The 19,989-nt window shown below is 39.7% G+C and overlaps 1 protein-coding gene across 7 annotated transcripts in view; it reads left to right on the forward strand.

Annotated features, from left to right (window-relative positions):
- Nucleotides 1–19,989, forward strand: part of LOC138815943 (dedicator of cytokinesis protein 3) — a 192,816-nt gene that overhangs the window by 102,944 nt on the left and 69,883 nt on the right. For all 7 annotated transcript variants that reach the window (XM_070005342.1, XM_070005339.1, XM_070005345.1 and 4 more), the window contains exons 11-14: nucleotides 1,250–1,310; nucleotides 2,655–2,802; nucleotides 9,019–9,107; nucleotides 11,921–12,046. In XM_070005342.1, the coding sequence (XP_069861443.1) occupies nucleotides 1,250–1,310; nucleotides 2,655–2,802; nucleotides 9,019–9,107; nucleotides 11,921–12,046 (424 nt within the window). The remainder of the gene's footprint in view (nucleotides 1–1,249; nucleotides 1,311–2,654; nucleotides 2,803–9,018; nucleotides 9,108–11,920; nucleotides 12,047–19,989) is intronic.

The raw sequence follows: 19,989 nt of genomic DNA on the forward strand, positions 1-19,989 counted from the left end.
GTGGGGCTTGAATTCTGGACCTGGCGCTGTCCTTCAGCTCTTCAGTTCAAGGTGAGTGTTCTACCACTTGAGCCACAGTGCCACTTCCAGTTTTCTGGGATTATAGGTGTGAGCCACCGGCGTCTGGCCCAAAAATATTTTAAAAGTTAAAAATTTGAGTCACTAATGAGCTTTTGATATTTTATAATTTTCTGCACTTAACATTGATTCTTTTTGTTAAAAATGTTTTTGCATGATGGTACAATAAGTTAATGGATTAATGAGGAAGTTTTAGTAGATACTTGATTTATTAGGTGGTGTAAATTAGGACTGAGAAATACTGCCAATAAATATACTTCTAGGGGCTGGGAAGGTGGCTCAGTGGTAGAGCGCTTGCTTTGCATGCATGAGGCCCTGGGTTCGATTCCTCAGCACCACATAAGCAAAAAGAAAAAAGCTGGAAGTGGCGCTGTGGCTCAAGTGATAGAACGCTAGCCTTGAGCTGAAGAGCTAAGGGACAGCGCCCAGGCCCAGAGTTCAGGCCCCATGACTGGACCCCCCCCCAAAAAAAAAAAAAAATATATATATATGCATACACACACTTCTATCTGGGCATGTAGGCAGAAAAGCCTCTGAGACTCCATTTCCAGTTAACCTGAAAAATACTGGACTGGCGATGTGAGAGGTAGAGCACCAGCCATGAGCAAGCAAGCTGAGCAAGTGTGAGAGGCCCTGACTACCCACACCCATACACAAAATAAAAAATTAAAAGAAGTGTTGGAGAGTTAGTGGAGTATAATGACTCCCTAGCAAGCTTGGGAGCCTGAGTTCAAATGCCAATATCACCCCCCCACACACACATGCACGCACGCGTGCACACACACACACACACACACACACACACACACACTCTAGACTCACATCATAAATCTTGGGAGCCTGAGTTCAAATGCCAATATCACAACACACACACACACACACACACACACACACACACACACACACACACACACACACACACACACACACACACACACACACACACACACACACACACACACACACACACACACACACACACACACACACACACACACACACACACGACTCACGTCATAAATCTTAGAAACATTAAATTGTTGTATATTGCAGTATTGCAGTCTCTATTCTCCTACATACAAATATACTAAAAGGAAACTATTTTGAGACTCATAATGAAATTTTGTGTTCTATATATTCCTTGCCTGAATTTACTTTTTTTTAATTTTAGGATCTGAGCAGCAAAGACATGAAGAGAGACTTATATATTGTTGCCCATGTGATCCGAATAGGTACTGTTCATCTAATCTATTCACCTGTTCAAGACTAGCCCAACTTTTTTTTTTTTTTTTTTTTTTTTTGCCAGTCCTGGGGCTTGAACTCAGGGCATAAGCACTATCCCTGAGCTTCTTTGGCTCAAGGCTAGCACTCTAACCCTTGAGCCACAGTGCCACTTTTGGCTTTTTCTGTGTATGTGGTACTGAGGAATTGAACCCAGGGCTTCATTCATGTGATCCAAGCACTCTATCACTAAGCCACCCTCTCAGCCACTAGCCCAACTTTTTGGGATAAGTATGTCCTAAGTGTGAGCTTTGTTTTTTTCCCCAGCTCTTTTAAGACTCAAACTTAGAATCTAGCTCTTTCTTTTTTTACACTCCCTTAAGGTCATCTGCTGGAATAGTTGGGTTTGATATAAAGGAATGAATTTTTCTCACTTTTATTTTAAATTTTTTTACTTCTTTAAGTCACATTGCATTCCCCCTCAGAGATCTTATAGAAAGTTGCCAGATTGCTGATATAACAGATGGCAATGCCCCTTGCTGTAGTTTGTGTCCAAAATTATGTATCTATGCCATTTTCCACAAAATCGGAGCTATTGTCATCACTCTAGAAAATAGGTAGCATCTCATTTCTACACAAATGGAAATGGAAGAAATAACTTTTATCATTTATTATTGGCTAGTTCATCCTTATTTCAAATTTCACATATAACTTTTGGGTATATGACTAACCACATTTTCCTTTATAGTTCGTACCTGTTGTGTACATCTTATCCCTTGCTAACAATAAAAAAGCTATTTTGTTGTGACTGAGAAAGCATTTATTAAGGTTCTAACATTTGCAAGACCTCTTGCAACTGTTGACATGACCATGGTAAATGAGAAAAGTAAGCAAACATCCACTTCTCAGTGTACCCTGCTCCTACAGTGGTTCTGGAGCATCTTTGGCAGTAGATTTTGGTTGGAGGAAACATGCAGCATTTTCCTTATCTTTGTATAGTTTATACCTGGAAACTTATGCTGAACCTAATGTTAATATGCCTGTCAGGTTTAAATCTGTTAATAGTTTTTCTAAGAAATTTAGAAAGCCACTCTTTTTTTTCTCATTTGACTAATAAATGGACTAATCATGTTGAATTAGAGATAGGTAGTAAGACTGAATGTGGTATAGGAGAAGAGGCTTGGCTAGAGGCCTGTTTGATAAATATCATTGGATGACTCCCTTTAGCTCTACACTTCCAACTTGAAGGATCTCTTAGGTACCTGTCACTCTGGCATCATTGCATGACAGACAGGAGATACTGGAAAGGAGTATGGAGTTCTATCTGCTGACTAGTGTGTTCTGTTTTGCTCAAGGCCGGATGCTCCTGAATGACTCCAAGAAGGGCCCTGCTCACCTGCACTACAGGCGACCATATGGGTGTGCAGTGCTTAGCATCTTGGATGTCCTACAATCACTCACAGAATTAAAGGAAGAAAAGGATTTTGTTCTCAAGGTTTACACGTGAGTAATGAGCATCAGTAATCTTAATGATTTGAAACATAAGGCATTCCAGCACTACCCTGACAGTAGCAGTTCTGAAGTCTCATGATTACTGAGTCACCAAGATGTAGAATAGTTTTTTGAAAATGTATAAAATTTGATCTAAGGTTTGGGGTGGGGCTCAGGCATCTTTATTTTTAATACGCTTCGCAGATGATTCTGTAACATCTGAATTTAGAACCTTCTCTACGAAAGTGAACGTCTAATAATATGTATTTCCCTTTTTCTCCAAAATACTCACTTCTTCTCCAAAATGAGCCAACCTTATTGTACACTTTTCCGAAAAGCTAGAAATATAGTTTCTTACATGTCTTGGATATACCTAATACCCAATAGCTATTATAACTGATTTAGCTAACAATGTAGATTGCTTCAAAAAATGTCTAGTAATAATGTTTTCCTGTCTCTGAAGAAAACCAATTTTTCTGAGAAGACAAGATCATCTTAATCTTTATTTCTGTTATTACAGATCCCTAAGTCATATTCAACAGGCATGACTTTTTTTTTTTTTTTTGGCCAGTCCTGGGGCTTGAACTCTGGGTCTGAGCTTCTTTTTACTCAAGGCTAATACTCTATCATTTGAGCCACAGTGCTATTTCTGGCTTTTTTCTGTGTATGTGGTAATGAGGACTCAAACCCAGGGCTTCATGCATGCAAGGCAAGCATTCTACCACTGAGCCACATTCCCAGCCAGACATGACATTATTTTTAGTGTTACTTAGTCAAGAAGCAATCCCATCTTGTCATGACTCTTGTTAAGCAATAGAAAAACATAACTAAGAAAGGAAACAAAGAATTTGGGCATATAGTCTGTCTTGGTTTATAGACATTTAGAAGCAAATAGCAAAATTAAAATGATCAGTGGTGAGGTAGGTTTCCTTCCTTCCTTCCTTCCTTCCTTCCTTCCTTCCTTCCTTCCTTCCTTCCTTCCTTCCTTCCTTCCTTCCTTCCTTCCTTCTTCCCTTTCCCTTTCCCTTTCCCTTTCCTTCCTTCCCTTTTTCCTTTCTTTTCGTTGATTGTAAGGCTTGAACTCTGGACCTGTGCGCTGTCCCTGCGTTCTTCAGCTCAAGGCAAGTGCTTTACCGCTTGAGCCATAGCACCACTTTAGGTTTTCTGGTGGTTTATTGGAGATAAGAGTCTCACAGACTTTCCTGCCCAGGCTGGCTTTGAACTGTGATCCTCAGATCTGAACCTCCTGAGTAGCTAAGATTATAGGCGTGAACCAACATTACTCAGCCCAATAAAATTTTTTACAAATTAAGTTAAATACTTTTAATTACTATATTAATATATCTTCACCATATTGTATGGATATTTTTCTGCATTGTTATTCTATCCATTTTTCTCAGACATGAACTTACAATTGTATTTTGGGGTTTTTACAATCAGTCACATTTGATTAATTTCTAATAAAAGCCCAAGTATTTTCATAACATGATTTTCATTACGCTCTCTTCTGTTAAGAGTTGTATATTTTATGGGGGGAAGATCTTCCTTTAAAGCAGTAACTAAAGTAGTAACTTGCAAAGAAAATTTGGCAAGTTTTTCTTCAGGGCCTCATTTACAGATTTTTCTCTATATACTGAGTTTCTTTTTTGATAGGTGGTAGAATCTCTTTTTTTTTTTTTTTTTTTTTTTTTTTTGTCGGTTGTGGGGCCTGAATACTGGGCCTGGGTGCTGTCCCTCAGCTCTTCAGCGCTTTACCACTTGAGCCACAGTGCCAGTTCCAGCTTTTTCTACTTACGTAGTGCTGAGGAATTGAACCCAGGGCGTCGTGCATACAAGGCAAGCACATTACCACTGAGCCACCTTCCCAGCCCATAGAATCTGTTTTTTCAAATGTTTTTCTCCCTTTGAAAAGGACCAAATAGAAATCCAAAATCATCTTTATTCTCATCTCACTCCATTGTATCCTTTTCAAGAGACTTAGGGCAATGCTCTTGACTTTTGTCACTTTGCATGTATCAACCACCTTACTTCAGTACAAATTATCATTGCAGATTAGGGACATGCACAGCATCCCTTCTAAAATCAGGCTGTCAGGCTTAATTTGCCTAATTGCCTCTAAAACAACAGCTTTCTGTACTAGTGTGCCACTTTGCAAGAAGTGGGATTCATGTATGGTATTTTCTTAGCTCCTTCCTACAGGTTTGGCAATTCTAAAAAGCCAAAGATATGTTTATAGGAAAGATAGCTTTTGATTTTTTTCTTTTGAAAGACTAATAGAGTTAAAAACATAGGACAATTTTTCTACTTAAAATTTTAACAGACTTTCAAACAGATGTCCAAATACATAAAGCCCTGATTTTGACACCAGCACCACAAAAAAAAGAGAAAGTAATAGAAAAGCAACTGATAAAATGGGCTGTCATATATGAAAATAGTACTTCAACTATGTTGAACAGATTCTGCATTCAGCCTAAGAAAGCTAAGGCAGGAGGATCTTGAGTTCCAACTGCTCTGATGCTTCTGAATACTTAGTTTTAAAACTAAAACTCTCTTGTACTCCCTGAGTAAATCCCTGGGCAAATAGTGATTGAAATGCTACTTCACTGCGTATGCTTTTATTTCCTCCATGGGAAAAGTGGGCTCCCCACAGAAGTACACAGATCTCATTTAAATCCCTCATGCATCTTAGGATTAATGACAAACTAACAACATCAGTAATCATACTGTACATGTTAATTTGATTGGGGATAACATAACCATGTTTCATTATAATCATGACTCATTTGATTATTTAATAAATGTTCACATAGTTTTTCCTGCAAAATATACAAGTGATTGGATAAAATATGCTGATGAAGCCACATTTACCTAATTTCAGAGTATTTGAGTAGCTTATCTTTAGACTTGGTCTAAGCTCATTGTTCATCAGATCCTCCTACTCACACTTAACAAAGAAAATAGTAGTACCTTCTTTCTGTACAATCATTCCTCATTCAACTGGCCTCTGATCTTTGAGTCATGGAAATAATAAATATCTCCAGACATGACAGATGTCTGGGCAAGATCTCCCCAGTGAAGAACCACCTCTATCAGTATGTTCAAATGGAAGGGCTTGAACTCAGGGCCTGAGCACTGTCTCTGAGCTTCTTTTTGCTCAAGGCTAGCACTCTACTTGAGCCACAGCGCCACTTCTGGCTTTTTTGTTTATGTGGTACTGAGGAATCACACTCAGGGCTTTGTGCATGCTAGGCAAGCACACTACCACCACTAAGCCACTTTCCCAGTCGGAAGTTTTTGGGGTTATTTTGCGGGTCAAGGGGCTTGAACTCTGGGCCTGGGTGCTATAGAGAGCTCTCTACCACTGGAGCCACAGCACCACTTCTGGTTTTCTGGTGGTTCATTGGATATCAGAGTCTCAAAGACTTTTCTGCCCGGGCTTTGAACCACAATCCTCAGATCTCAGACTCTGGATTAGCTAAGTATTACAGGCATGAGCCACTGATGCCCAGCATAAATTTTTTAATGCAGTATATTTTTTTTTTTTTGGTGGCAGTCTTAGGGCTTGAGCTTATTATGTCCCTGACCTTTTGCTCATGGCTATCACTCTACCACTTGAGCCACAGCTACACTTTCAGCTTTTTTTTTTTTTTTTGTAGTTAATTGGAGATAAGAGTTTCACAAACTTTTCTGCCTGGGCTGGCTCTGAACTGTGATCCTCAAATCTCAGCCGCCTGAATAGTTCAGATTATAGGTGTGAGCCACCAGCACCCAACTAATCCAGTAACTATTATTTCATAGTATGTTTAAACTTATGTCCTTAGTGTATATATTTCTGATCACAACACTATTTTAGTCTGTTTTGGTTCTTTGTCCTTTGTTTGGGTCTTCAGGTGACTTGACATCAGTATAGGTTAATTTAGCTTAATACAGACACAGGAGGTTATATTATAAATATATATCCATAGATTAATACATATATATTCTCTTGTTCTGTCAGCCAAGGAGAATGAGAAGTAACAATACCCCAATATCCACATCTAGAAGCACAGGTCTTGATTTTTTTTTTGTTTTTTTTTGGGTCCAGTTATGGGGCCTGAACTCTGGGCCTGGGTGCTGTCCCTCAGCTCTTCAGCTCAAGGCTAGCGCTCTACCACTTGAGCCACAGCGCCACTTCTGGCTTTTTTCTTTTTTTGCTTATGTGGTGCTGAGGAATCGAACCCAGGGCCTCATGCATGCAAGGCAAGCGCTCTAACACTGAGCCACCTTCCCAGCCCCACAGGTCTTGATTTCTAATATCATTCTGTAATAAAAGGAACCAGGACTCCAATCTAGAACTGGAACCAGAAGTGTATATGTGTGTGTGCATATATCTACATATACATGTACATTTATATTTAAAATATGTACATACATATGTAAAATGTAAAGGGTATATGCCAAAGAAATGGGGAACAAATTGAATACGCTCCCAGTGGCTAGAGTTATAACCATTTGAATGGATAACAGTAGTGCTAGACGATATATGCTGTAATTTTTTTTTTTGGGGGGGGGGTCTGGTCGTGGGGCCTGAACTCTGGGCCTGGGCGCTGTCCCTCAGCTCTTCAGCTCAAGGCTAGCACTCTACCACTTGAGCCACAGCGCCACTTCCGGCTTTTTTCTTTTTGCTTATGTGGTGCTGAGGAATCGAACCCAGGGCCTCATGCATGCAAGGCAAGTGCTCTATCACTGAGCCACCTTCCCAGCCCCATGCTGTAACTCTTATATTGATATTTCCTCCTGGAAATGGTCATGCTGACTGGGTACATCTGACTAAAAAGTGAAAATATGCTTTTCTTTGCTCCTGGGTCCTGTTTTCTATAGTTGGAATGGATCCATGTCTCTTTGAGTGTCAAATGGAATTGTGGGTGTCAAATGGAATTTTCAAGAGATTACCTTATTAATGTTCTCAGTGTTGCATCAAAATGCCTGCATCAAAATATAGAATTTCTAGGCACTTTTAAGCTTTGTTCCAGTTGGCTAACTGGTTACACTTTGAGTTCCCCTTTACAGAACAGAGTAAGATACTGAAACATCAGGACACAAACTTGAATTGTGGTGTTTTTTTTGTAGGGCCAGTGCAATGCCAGTTGGATGAAAATGTAAAGTCAATGTCATGGCAGTTTCTAAACAGTAGTACTTGTTGAGAGAAATGATACTTTTTAAATTAGGAATTTCGTGTGTGTGTGTGTGTGTGTGTGTGTGTGTGTGTGTGTGTGTGTGTGTGTGTGTGTGTGTGTGTGTGTGTGTGTGTGTGTGTGTGTACATGGCTAGCAAAGAACTTGTCACTTCAACAGTGCTACTTCAGTGAGGTGGGTATTTTGCCACTTAAATTATTGTGTGTGTGTGTGTGTGTACGTGTGTACACATGGCTAGCAAAGAACTTGTCACTTCAACAGTGCTACTTCAGTGAGGTGGTTATTTTGCCACTTAAAAATATGTGCCAGGCACTGGTGACTCATACCTGTAATCCTAGCTACTCAGAATGCTGAGAGATCTGAGGATTGCTGTTTGAAGTCATCCTGGGCAGAAAATTCCCTGTGAGACTCTCATCTGCAATTAACCACTCAAAAACCAGAAGTGTACTACGGCTCAAGTGGTAGAGCATTAGTCTTGAGCACAAAGAGGCTCAGGGGCAGTGCTTAGGCTGAGTTCAAGTCCCACAACTGATCAAAAAAAAAAAGTGTATCTGAAAATATAGCTTGGTGGTAAAGCATGTGTTAAGCATGCACAAGGTCCAAGGTTTAATCCTTAGCACTACCAAAACGATCAAATGTATATGTATATTATATGTGTATATATGTATATATTGTTGACAATCATTTTGTTTCTAGCTCACATATTATCTATATTTGTGTACATGTAACATTTATCTGTTCCATATATGTATGAATAGTGTATGTGTGTGTGTGTATATATATATATGTATATATATGTATATGTGTATATATATATATATGTATATATATGTATATGTGTATATATATATATATATAGCGATTTTAGAATATCTACACTTTCCCCAAATGTGAATCTTCTACATAAAAAAAAAAAGAGCCTGTCTAATTTAGCAAAACTATATTCATTTGTTTAGGAAAATAATTATCATTTTCCTTCCAAATTTTTTGTTACCCATTAAGACATCAGACCAGATATATTTAGGGAGCCATAAAGCCTGTCCTTCTGTTGTAGTTGCAACAATGAGAGTGAGTGGGCCCAAATCCACGAGAACATCATCCGAAAGTCCAGTGCCAAGTACTCTGCCCCCAGCGCCAGCCATGGTAATGTATTTCTTAAGTTAGATTTCATGTTGCATTTGTATTTGTTGATCACATAACACCTCAGTTGGTTGGTTACTGTTGACTGGCTACTGTATATAAAGCTTAATTTCCTGCATATATCTATTCTCTTCCTAGGAGCATTCTTTCTCCCAAGTATCTGGGACTACAGACATGAATACCACTCCCAGATATTTCCCAATCATGAACAGTTAATTATGGTGGTGGTTCTGTTTCAGAAGTCATAGTGCTTTCCTTCTAGTCAAGTTGTCAATTCCTTTTATAGAAATTTGAGGTCTTTCCTGACCCAAATGCATTTTTAAATTCTTTTTATGAATAGATTCCATAACTTTTTTTTTTTTAGTGTTGGTCCTGAGGCTTGAACTTAGAGCCTGGGCACTGTCCTTGAGCTTCTTTTGCGCAAGAATAGCATTCTGTTACTTGAGCCACAGCTTTACTTCAGGCTTTTTCGGTAGTTTAATGAAGAGTCTCACAGACTTTCCTACTTGGGCTGGCTTTGAACTGTGATCCTTAGATTTCAGCCTCCTGAGTAGCTAGGATTACAGGCATGAGCCACCAGTACCCAGCTGGTATTCTATGACTTTTATGATAGATTTTATAACTTTAGTTCCAGTTTAAGTCCACAGTGAGCAAGTGTTTAGGGTTTGTCACAATGTGGTCTGTGTTTTTTCAAACAAAAATCACACACCCAGACAAAACTAAAAATGCAAAAGACAAGTATTAATATAAATTATCTTTCTATTCTGGTTCAGCATTCATATCATCACAAGAACCTTACATTACTGCCAGTCAATGATTAGTTTGCTATTATGAGTCATTCTGGAACTAGAATACAAAATACTTATTTCAAAGCAGCTTATTTCCTCTTTAAATCTGTTTAAATAATTTCTGTTTAAATCTGTGTCACTCTACACATTTGATATATTTTCTAAGTTAAACATTGTTTGATTACTTTAGAAACACCATTTGAAAGGCTAAGCATTTTTATTTATCCTTACAAATAGTGCTCTAATATACATAGAACCATGTTTGTCTTGATTTTTTTACAGCATTTCATAACCACTTTGATATAACTTTTTTTAAACTTTCATAGACGTTGTTGGGTATTAAAAATGAACCATAAATGACAATACAAAGCCACTGAAAGGCATGGCAGCACTTACTGATAGAACTTTTATTTCTATATCAGTGCCAATTATGCATGATTTGTACTTTACAATCAATTTTGTTACTGTCAGACAGTAATTTGGGACACCTTGACCCAGGTTCTTATTGGTCACACTTGTTTCTACTCTGTAGATTTTTTTTCTGAGTTTCTGAATGTACAAATTTAGATAGTCCAACCCTCTTATTCAGTGTTTTCTAGGGGCAAGAGAGGCCCTGGTGCTAGCGAACAGAGAGGAAGGCAAACCTATTTCTTAAGATACCATTGTGTGGGATATTGAAATCCCTTACTTAAATTCCTTCTTCAAAATAACTTATACTTTGAGCATCAAAAATTTTCTTGGGCTGGGTGTTGGTGGCTTACTCCTGTAATCCTAGCTACTCAGCAGGTTGAGATCTGAGGATCACCACTGAAAGCCAGCCCAGGCAAGAAAGGCCATGAAACTCTTATCTCCTATAAACCACTCAGAAAACTGGAAGTGGCATTGTGGCTCGAGTGGTAGCGTACTAGTCTTGAGCTGAAGAGCTCAGGGACATTGCCCAGGCCCAGAGTTCAAGCCCCACGACCAACAACAACAACAAAGTTTTCAGTAAGCCAGGCGCCCGTGCCTCACGCCTGTAATCCTAGCTACTCAGGGGCTGAGATCTAAGGATCATGGTTTAAAGCCAGGCCGGGCAGGAAATCCATGAGACTTATCTCCAGTTAACCACCAGAAAACCAGAAGTGGCACTGTGGCTCAAGTGGTAGAGTGCTAGCCTTGAGCAAAAGAGGCTCAGGGACAGTGCCCAGACCCTGAGTTCAAGCCCTAGGATTGGCAACAAACAAACAAACAAACAAAACTTCCTGTATGCTGGTGGCTCTTGCCTATTATCCTAGCTACATAAGAGACTGAACCCAGGAAGATGACAGTTTGAGGCCAGCAAGAACATACATATGAAATCCCTTCTTAATAGCTGTGCACAGTGGCATGTACCTGTGTCATCCAGCTGTAGGAGAAGTTGAAGTCAAGAGGATCATAGTTGCAGGCCAACTTAGGCGAAAAAGTTAACAAAATTCTATCTCAGTAGAAGAAAGCTGGTTTTGGTTATATATCTCAGCTTTGATGAGAAACTTATAATAGGCTGATTGTGGTCCAGGCACAGACCTGGACAAAAAGTGAGAATAACTAAAGGACTGGAAAGGTGTCTCAGTGGTAAATTGCTTGCCTAGGAAATCCAGGGAGTTCAAACCTCAGTATCACCAAAAGTTCCCTGCCCCCCCCTCAGGAAAAATAGTGGCAAAGAAGAAAGAAAGAAGGGGCGAATGCAGTCATAATACTCAATGCATATTCTGTTAAGCTAGGAAAATTGAAATGAAGGGTTGGGTTAGGAGGGATGGGGGAGAACAGTGAAAAGAGGTGCATTGTACTTATAAACTGATTTGTTGAATGGTAATTCCTTTGTACAACTATTCAAAATTAATAAGAATATAATTTAAGAAAGGAAAAGAATAAGAGTGGGCTATAGATCAATGGCAGAGCACTTCTCTAGCATGTTTATGGCACTGAAAAAAGAAAAAAAATACAAAACTTTTCTATCTTTTCTAGTTTTATATAACAATGATTCTGAATAAGGAAATATTTTTTTTGTAGGTCTTATTATTTCTTTGCAACTTCTTCGCGGAGACATGGAACAGATTCGGAGAGAAAATCCCATGATATTTAATAGGGGATTGGCCTTTACAAGAAAATTGGGATTTCCTGATGTCATCATGCCAGGTATGCAGAACTTCTTGGGGATAGGAAGGAGATGGGTTAGAGTCCATTGCTCCACTCCTGAGCAGGTGGTGAGTTATGGTATAGAAGAGTCTGCAGCCATTGAATATGCCTCCACATCTGTGCATCCAATGTCTATTTACTCTCTTTTAAGCCTCTTTCCAGAAGCCCCACATCATGCTGTTAATGCAACCTGATACTCCAGTAGATTGGCTTTGTAAAAGCTATATTTTAGGAACCCAAACACAATCCTTCACAGAGCTGCCTTTTGTGCCCTTTTTTCCTGTCAAATTCCTTAGAAAAGGATTGCCTCACAAGAACTTCCTGCTTACTAGAAAGAATGTTACCAAAAAAAGTGCTGCAGTTTCAGTGAGTCCTATTTGTATATAAATCATCTATATATTTTAATGTATCAGAAAAATGACTTAGGCAAATGGTAAATAGGAACTGTAAATAATAATACCTGACCAGTTTGTCTGTCATTGTCTTACCCTGCTCCCTTATACCTAATCAAGATCAGGGATAAAAGTAGGAATGCATTGATTTTCTGTCATGGTTCCAGTGGACCAGTGCCACACTTATATTTCCTAGGCAGGTAGACAGAGATAGTTCTAAAGAAGTGGATAAAAATGGGCCATCAGAGCCAATAGGGCTGTTGGAAGTAAAGGAGAAATAGAGGCATGGTTCAGGTGGATGGCTGGTGATCTGATAACCAAGAAGATGAGAACAAAGAAAGGGAGATCAGACTCTAAATACCTGGTTGTCTAGATAGATTTCCAGAAGTCAACTTACTATTTCATTGGAGGTTTCTCACTCTATTAAAAAAGAAGTTTATTTGCTACCCAAGTAACTCATGCCTCTAATCCTAGCTAAGTCAGGAGGCTGAAATCTGAAGATCAAGGTTCAAAGCCAGCCAGGCAGTAAAGTCTTGTGACTCCAATTAACCAGCAAAAAGCTGAGAATGGAAGGAAGTGTGGCTCAAATTGGGAGTGTTATCCTTGAGCAAAATACCTCAGGGACAGCGCCCATTCCCTCAGTTTAAGCCTCAGGACTGGCACATACACAAAAAGAAGCTTATTTGCTTTTGTTTAGTGTGAGACCAGGCCAAGGTAGACTAAAATGATTATGATGATTTTAGGTATCACTTATTAAGCAGTACTTCACTAAATTCTCTTGTTGGAAACATTTCCAGTACATCCCCGAAGAGGAACATGGCTTGAGTATAGAGAACCCCATGCCGTGTGTTCCAGATGCCTTCCAGCTACTCTGAATGTGTCCAGATTTATTTCCATCACTCTCATTTTCTCTCCATGGACACTGAATGCAGAGCAAGCTGCTGCACACTGCTTTCATTTCCTACTCATAAACACAGGAGAGTCTTTTAAGTGGGAAATTTAGGCCACTAGATCAATTATGTTTATTTCTAAATGCCAAGAAGACTTCATGCTTATGAAAGACCCCATCTGGCTGTTGTAGAGGTGATTGCTCCATTTCTTTCATGCTTCAGTTCTCTTTGGACCTGGTAATCAAAGAGAGGAGCCAAAGCAGTCCCTGCCTTCTTGTCAATATTGCTTTGATAAAAAGAATAGTTAACAAAATTGATGTAGTTACTTTTTCTGACTTAGATATCCACACTGACAGAGTAAAGTGATATATTCTAAGACACAGCCAGGTACCAGTGGCTCATGAGTATAATCCTCAGTACTCAGGAATGTAAGACCTGGAGGATTGCAGTTTGAAACTAGCTGGGGAAGAAAAGTCTACAATATTCTATCTCCAGTTAACCAGCAAAATTCTGGACTGGAGACATGGCTCACATGGTAGAGTACCAGCCATAAACTAGAAAAGCTGAGAGAGAGCACAAGTACTCTGCTACACCAGATATAAATATATACGTATATATAGGGGCAACATACGTGCGCATGCGCGCGCGCGCACACACACACACACACACACACACTCACACTCTCACTTCTTAGACATACTTTAAGTCCCTCTCTCCCTTTTTTTTTTTTTTGGTTGGTCTTGGGGCTTGAACTCTGGGCCTGGGCTCTGTCCCTTAGCTCTTCAGCTCAAGGTGAGTGCTCTACCATTGAACCACAGTGCCACTTTTGGTTTTCTGAGTGGTTTATTGGAGATAAGAGTCTCACAGACTTTCTTGCCAGGTCTGGCTTTTAACCATCATCCTCAGATCTCAACCTCCTGAATAGCTAGGATTACAGTTGTGAGCCAGCTGCGCCTGGCCCTTCTCTCCTTTTGAGAATTTCTAAGCTGGGCACCGGTGGCTCACGCCTGTAATCCTACCTACTCAGGAGGCTGAGATCTGAGGATCGCAGTTCAAAGCCAGCATGGGCGGGAAAGTCCGTGAGACTCTTATTTCCAATAAACCACTAGAAAACCAGAAGTGGCACTGTGGCTCAAGCAGTAGAGTGCTCGCCTTGAGCTGAAGAGGGGAGGGAAAGTGCCCAAGCCCAGAGCTCAAGCCCCACAACCGACCAAAAAAAAAAAAGAATTTCTAGCTCACCAGGTTAAAACCAATTAAAAATGAAAAACATTTTGCTCAAAAATGTATTTAGGGACTGGGAAGGTGGCTCAGTGGTAGAGTGCTTGCCTTGCATGCATAAGGCCCTGAGTTCAAATCCTCAGCACCACATAAGCAGAAAAAGCCAGAAGTGGCATTGTGGCTCAAGTGGTAGAGCGCAAACCTTGAGCTGAAGAGCTGAGGGACAGCACCCAGGCCCAGAGTTCAGGCCCCATGACCGACCAAAAAAAAAAAAAAAAGTATTCAGTCTAATAGCCAATGTATAAGCTAAAAAATTAATAAATAATCCCTGATTTTAAAAATTAGTTAACAATATATGAAAATATATTTGATTCTAAGTTTCATAGAAAAAGATTTATGGAAAGAGATCTTTCATGGAGTATTCTATATCTTTTTGTATCTTTGGCATCAGACTTACAAAAATTTCTGTCTATGCTGAATATAACTGTAAATACAAATACCAAGCACTGGTGAGCCAAGCTATAGGTAAAGGAATTTCCCCTCTTGTGGGTAGCTAAAAGACCATATGGCCAGGCACTGATTGCTCATACCTGAAATCCTAGGTACTTAGAATGCTGAGATCTGAGGATCACGGTTTGAAGCCAACCTGGGCAAGAAAGTCCATGAGACTCTTATCTCCAGATAACCACCAGAAAACGAGAAGCAGAGTTGAGGCTCAAAGTGGTAGAACAGAAAATCTCAGAGACAGTGCCCAGGCCTAGAGTTCAAGCCCATGACTGACCAAAAAAAAAAAAAAAAAATCATTATATCACTATGTGATTTATCCTACAAGTAAGATGAGAGCACTTCTGGGAAGTCTCAAACAGGGCATTAAATGGGCTACTTTCTGCATTTGTCTTTTAATTACTTAGTATTTACTGTAGCTGAAAGTTAGCAGTCATTTTTACATACTCTGTTTCCTTCTCTAACCTTTTTCCGTCCTTAGGGAAGAGCTTTTTGCACAGATGGCCACTCTTGTGCCTATGGGCTGTTAACAACTGCTAACTCTCATGATGTGCCCCAATATGCTGTTAGAACCGGTTTTTTATCTTTGGGCAAGGTGATGGGGCTTCACTTGCTGGTCCTGTTAGAGCAACAGGAATATGTATTTTTCATTGTGATAACCTTAATTTAGGAAGCAATGACCATAGCAAGTGAATTCCAAACTCTGGTCATCACCTGCTCCTGCAGAAGATTGTAGCTAGGCTGTGACAGTCCCTCAGCTTCACAGTACTGGTTTGGCCACGTTACAAAAACATACAACTTCATCTTCTTGATACACGGACACATGGAGAACAAGAAAAGAAATCATGTCAGTAACTGTGAGCACTTCAGCACTTAAATCTAAGAAATTATAGTAAATGAAAAATTAGAATTACTTATAAACTGTGATCTTTATTCCAAAACTACCCAGCATTTGGCAGAAGTTCCCAAAAACTCATATGGAGAGGTCTTTTTTTGTCAGACTGGCCCAGATCTGTCCTTATCAAAATATATTAACTATATAGCCACACTTGTATCTAGCACAGCAATTTTACAAAGATCTTTCTGGCATTCTGTTGCTTTCCATTGGAATATATATACACACCAGGTAGATAGTGTGAGGAGATGGTATTTTCCCCTACCCCATAACTGAATTCTTGACAGTAGAGCCATCCAACTCTGCTTATGGCTCATAGTGAAAGGGAAGAGGCATCACATGATTCTGGAAGCCATCACCTTCATCAAAGAAAGGCATGCTAACCCAGAAAATTACCATCTTAATTAGAAAAGAAAAAAGAAATAGTGAAATTTAACCTTTTGTTGGTTGATCACTGTATTTTCTGGGTTCTTCCTTTTTCCATCCAGACTCATTTTAGTCCAGTACAAGGTTAGTAACTTTATAGAACACTTTCAGTTCCTTCCTAGATTTTTTTAAAAGATGATGATTAGAGAAACGAGAATAGTAACATTGTTGCCTGTGACTCACCTGTCAGAGTTAGCCATAATAATATTTTAAAGATGGTCCTGATCATCTCCACTTCTGCAGCTGAGTCACCCTTCATGTGTGAAAATATTGTACCTGGACTGCAGTATAGCCAAAAGACTTATAAATAACCTAAAAAGAATGATCTGAAACCTCTTGTTCAAGAAGGAACTGTACTGTTTTCTAGACCATGACTTAAGTCAGCAGAGATGTGCCTATAGTACCTGTATCTTTCTGTTATTTCTTATCTTGGAAATTCTGTGCCATGGCAGTGGAATTTCAGAGCTTTATTATGGCTCTTGGGAAATAAACATTTAACCTGTTTTCTAAGTCTTAAATTTCTAAGGTTGTTATTAACTGTTATGATTTGGTCAAGTTTCATGTAAAAGAGTCTTCTGTCTTGTCATAAGCAGTTCACCTTTATTAGTATGTTTGCCTCTAAACCAGTGGTCTTTAACTTTAGTGTACATTGAGATCACCTACAAGGCTTGGGAAACCCTATATTTCTGAGATCATCTCAAGACTTTCTAAGTCAGTAGCATTGAGTGGGCCCAACACAAGTTCTCAAGTAATGTTAATACTGCTGATCTGGGAATCCATTTGAGAGCCATGTCCTAGAAAGTATTCTACTTTTGGGATGTTTTACACTTCCCGAGCCAGATCTGAGGCAAACACTGCTCCTTTCCAGGTTGCCCTAGACTTGCCCATTAGAAAACAGCTATGCATATATGCGTCCCTCAAGAAGGCCCTTTGATTTAGTCCTTGTGCTCAGAAATACACTTTTTCTTTGATACCTGTTTTAAAAAGTGCATGCTTCATCACTGACCTGCAAGTGATGTTTCTTTCTTTTCCTGTTTGTCTTAAATTGTTCTTGTTTCTTTCTGTGCTGTCCGCTTATTCTCGCCCCTTTATTTCTGATGCAGAGATGAAGATAGTTGGGTGTAAGTTCCTGGTTTTTTGTGTCTTGTCTGCTCATGGCCTGCTTTGTTCCCATCTTCATTTGTTTCATGGAATGTTACAATACTGGGAATGGATCATGTGCATTATTAATCCTTCATCAGCCTCACCTTCCTGTGTAACTGACAAGACCTTAAAAAAAAGCCACCAGCCCACCTTCAATCACTGTGTATATTGGAATATTTAGTAAGGCATAACACTGAGTTATGTAGATACAGGAAAGAATTTTTATGAGATAGATAAGTTACTCTACAAGAAAACGAGTAGTGTTTGTCCCAAGCTATGGAGTATCATAAAGGTGCAGAAAGTTTTATTTTTTCAGCTCTGCTAGGACATTTTTGATAAGAAGGACAGACACAGACAGCTCTTCTTAAGAAGAATAATGAAATTATTTACTACTACTCGGTGGATAGTACTGTGGTCAGTCTGAAACTTTGGCTGCTTGAGACTTGGGACTGCTTGAACTGATAGCATTTTTTTCTTCTTCTTCTTTTTCTTTTTCTTTTTCTTTTTTTTTTTTTTTTTGTGTGTGGGGGGCTTGAACTCGGCGTGGGCGCTGTCCCTCAGTTCCTCAGCTCTTTAGCTCTTCAGCTCAAGGCTAGTGTTTTACCACTTGAGCCACAATGCCACTTCCAGTTTTCTGAGTGGTTTATTGGAGATAAGAGTTTCACAGAGTTTCCTGCCTCGGCTGGCTTTGAACCGAGATCCTCAGATTTCAGCCTCCTGAGTAGCTAGGATTACACCAGTGTGAGCCACCGGCGGCTGGCTGGCTTTTTTTTTTTTTGTCGGTCGTGGGACTTGAACTCTGGGCCTGAGCGCTGTCCCTCAGCTCTTCAGCTCAAGGTGAGCACTCTATCACTTGAGCTACAGTGCCACTTGTGGTTTTCTGGTGGTTTATCGGAGATAAGAGTTTCACAGACTTGCCTGCCCAGCCTGGCTTTGAACCGTGATCCTCAGATCTGAGCCTCCTAAGTAGCTAGGATTACAGGCGTGAGCCAGCAGTGCCCAGCATGGCATTTTTATTTTTTTTTTGTTTGTTTGGGGTTTTTTTTTTTTAACTGTATTTTTTTTGTGTGTGTCTTTTCTTTTTTGGTACTGGGGATCGAACCCAGGACGTTGCACTTGCTAGGCAAGCGCTTTGCCACTGAGCTACATCCCAGCCCGGCATTTTTATTTTTAATGAGGCTTTGGCATTATCTCTGAGCAACAGTTTGGCAGTGATCACTACTGGTCTCAGAAGAAGTTGGAATGTCATCACATTCCTGACCCCCCTCAAAAGATTAACTATATACAGTGATGTCACCCTTTGCCCCTCTTGTCATCCTGTTAGAGCAGAGGGTATCACTAGTTTTGCAGTGGTATAATCCAGGAACTAGAGACATTGTAAGGAAAATAGAGCCCATCTTTTCTGAGTAATTTAATGTTCTTCCAAGAAGTCTTCTACCCTCCAAAATAAGAACTGCAAAGCAATTCCTCAATAAAGCAATATCTATTACAAAATAAAATATATCTGAAATTCCTCATGGTGGCAGCTATCTCCATATCTTGATGATTGCTGATACTAGCCTTCTTCCTTTTTTGACAAGAGATAGGATTGGTGTAATCCCAATTGCCTGTGTCTTCTGGAAGGAAGTTAGTTCTTGTTTTCTGGGAGAAAGAAATCACATCTGAAGTGCCCTGACAATCATATCTATAAAAAAGTATAAGTCATATAGTATTAAGTACTATTTTCACTTGAATGCAGAACTTCCTAATTTGTGGTAGGAATAATTTATACAGGAGAGCTAAATATAATAATACAAACCAGAGTGAGTGCCCACCCTTGTGTGGGACTTATAGACCATTTCTACTGAGATGGAATTTCACATAGGCTGGAACCTTTTTTTTTCCCTGGTCATGGGCCTTGAACTGTGGGCTTGGGCTCAGTCCCTGAGCTCTTCAGCTCAAGGCGAGTGCTCTTCCACTTGAGCCACAGCACCACTTCCAGTTTTCTGGTAGTTAATTGGAGATAGAGTCTCACGGATTTTCCTGCCCTGGCTGGCTTTGAACTATGATCTCAGATCTCAGCCTCCTGAGTAGCAAGGATTATAGACATGAGTCACTAGGGCCTGGCTGGGCTGGAATGTTGTAAAACATAAGGCCTTAAATTCCCAGACCAGGCTGAATTTTCGATCAAGAGATTGCTTTACTAAAAGAAAATGTTCTGTTGCTTAAGCTACACCTCAAGGTTCCGAGACCTCTAAATAGACTGCTCTCAGAATAAACCTACAAGATATGTCATGAGCTCTGATTCTCTAGAATCATGCTAGTATAGGATGCATGTCTTTGGAAGGTCAAACCTATTTACTGGATCCTTGGCATATAACCCCACTGTCAACAGTGCTCCAGTACCTAAGATTTCTTCTTAGACCTTTTTTTCCATAAGGACCTCAAGAGTATTTCAGGCCATTTACGATGTGATGAGGTGGCTTCAGCCTCATT

Source organism: Dipodomys merriami, unplaced genomic scaffold (genome assembly GCF_024711535.1).
Source record: "Dipodomys merriami isolate MVZ:Mamm:240054 unplaced genomic scaffold, mDipMer1.0.p SCAF_68, whole genome shotgun sequence".
NCBI lineage: Eukaryota > Metazoa > Chordata > Mammalia > Rodentia > Heteromyidae > Dipodomys > Dipodomys merriami.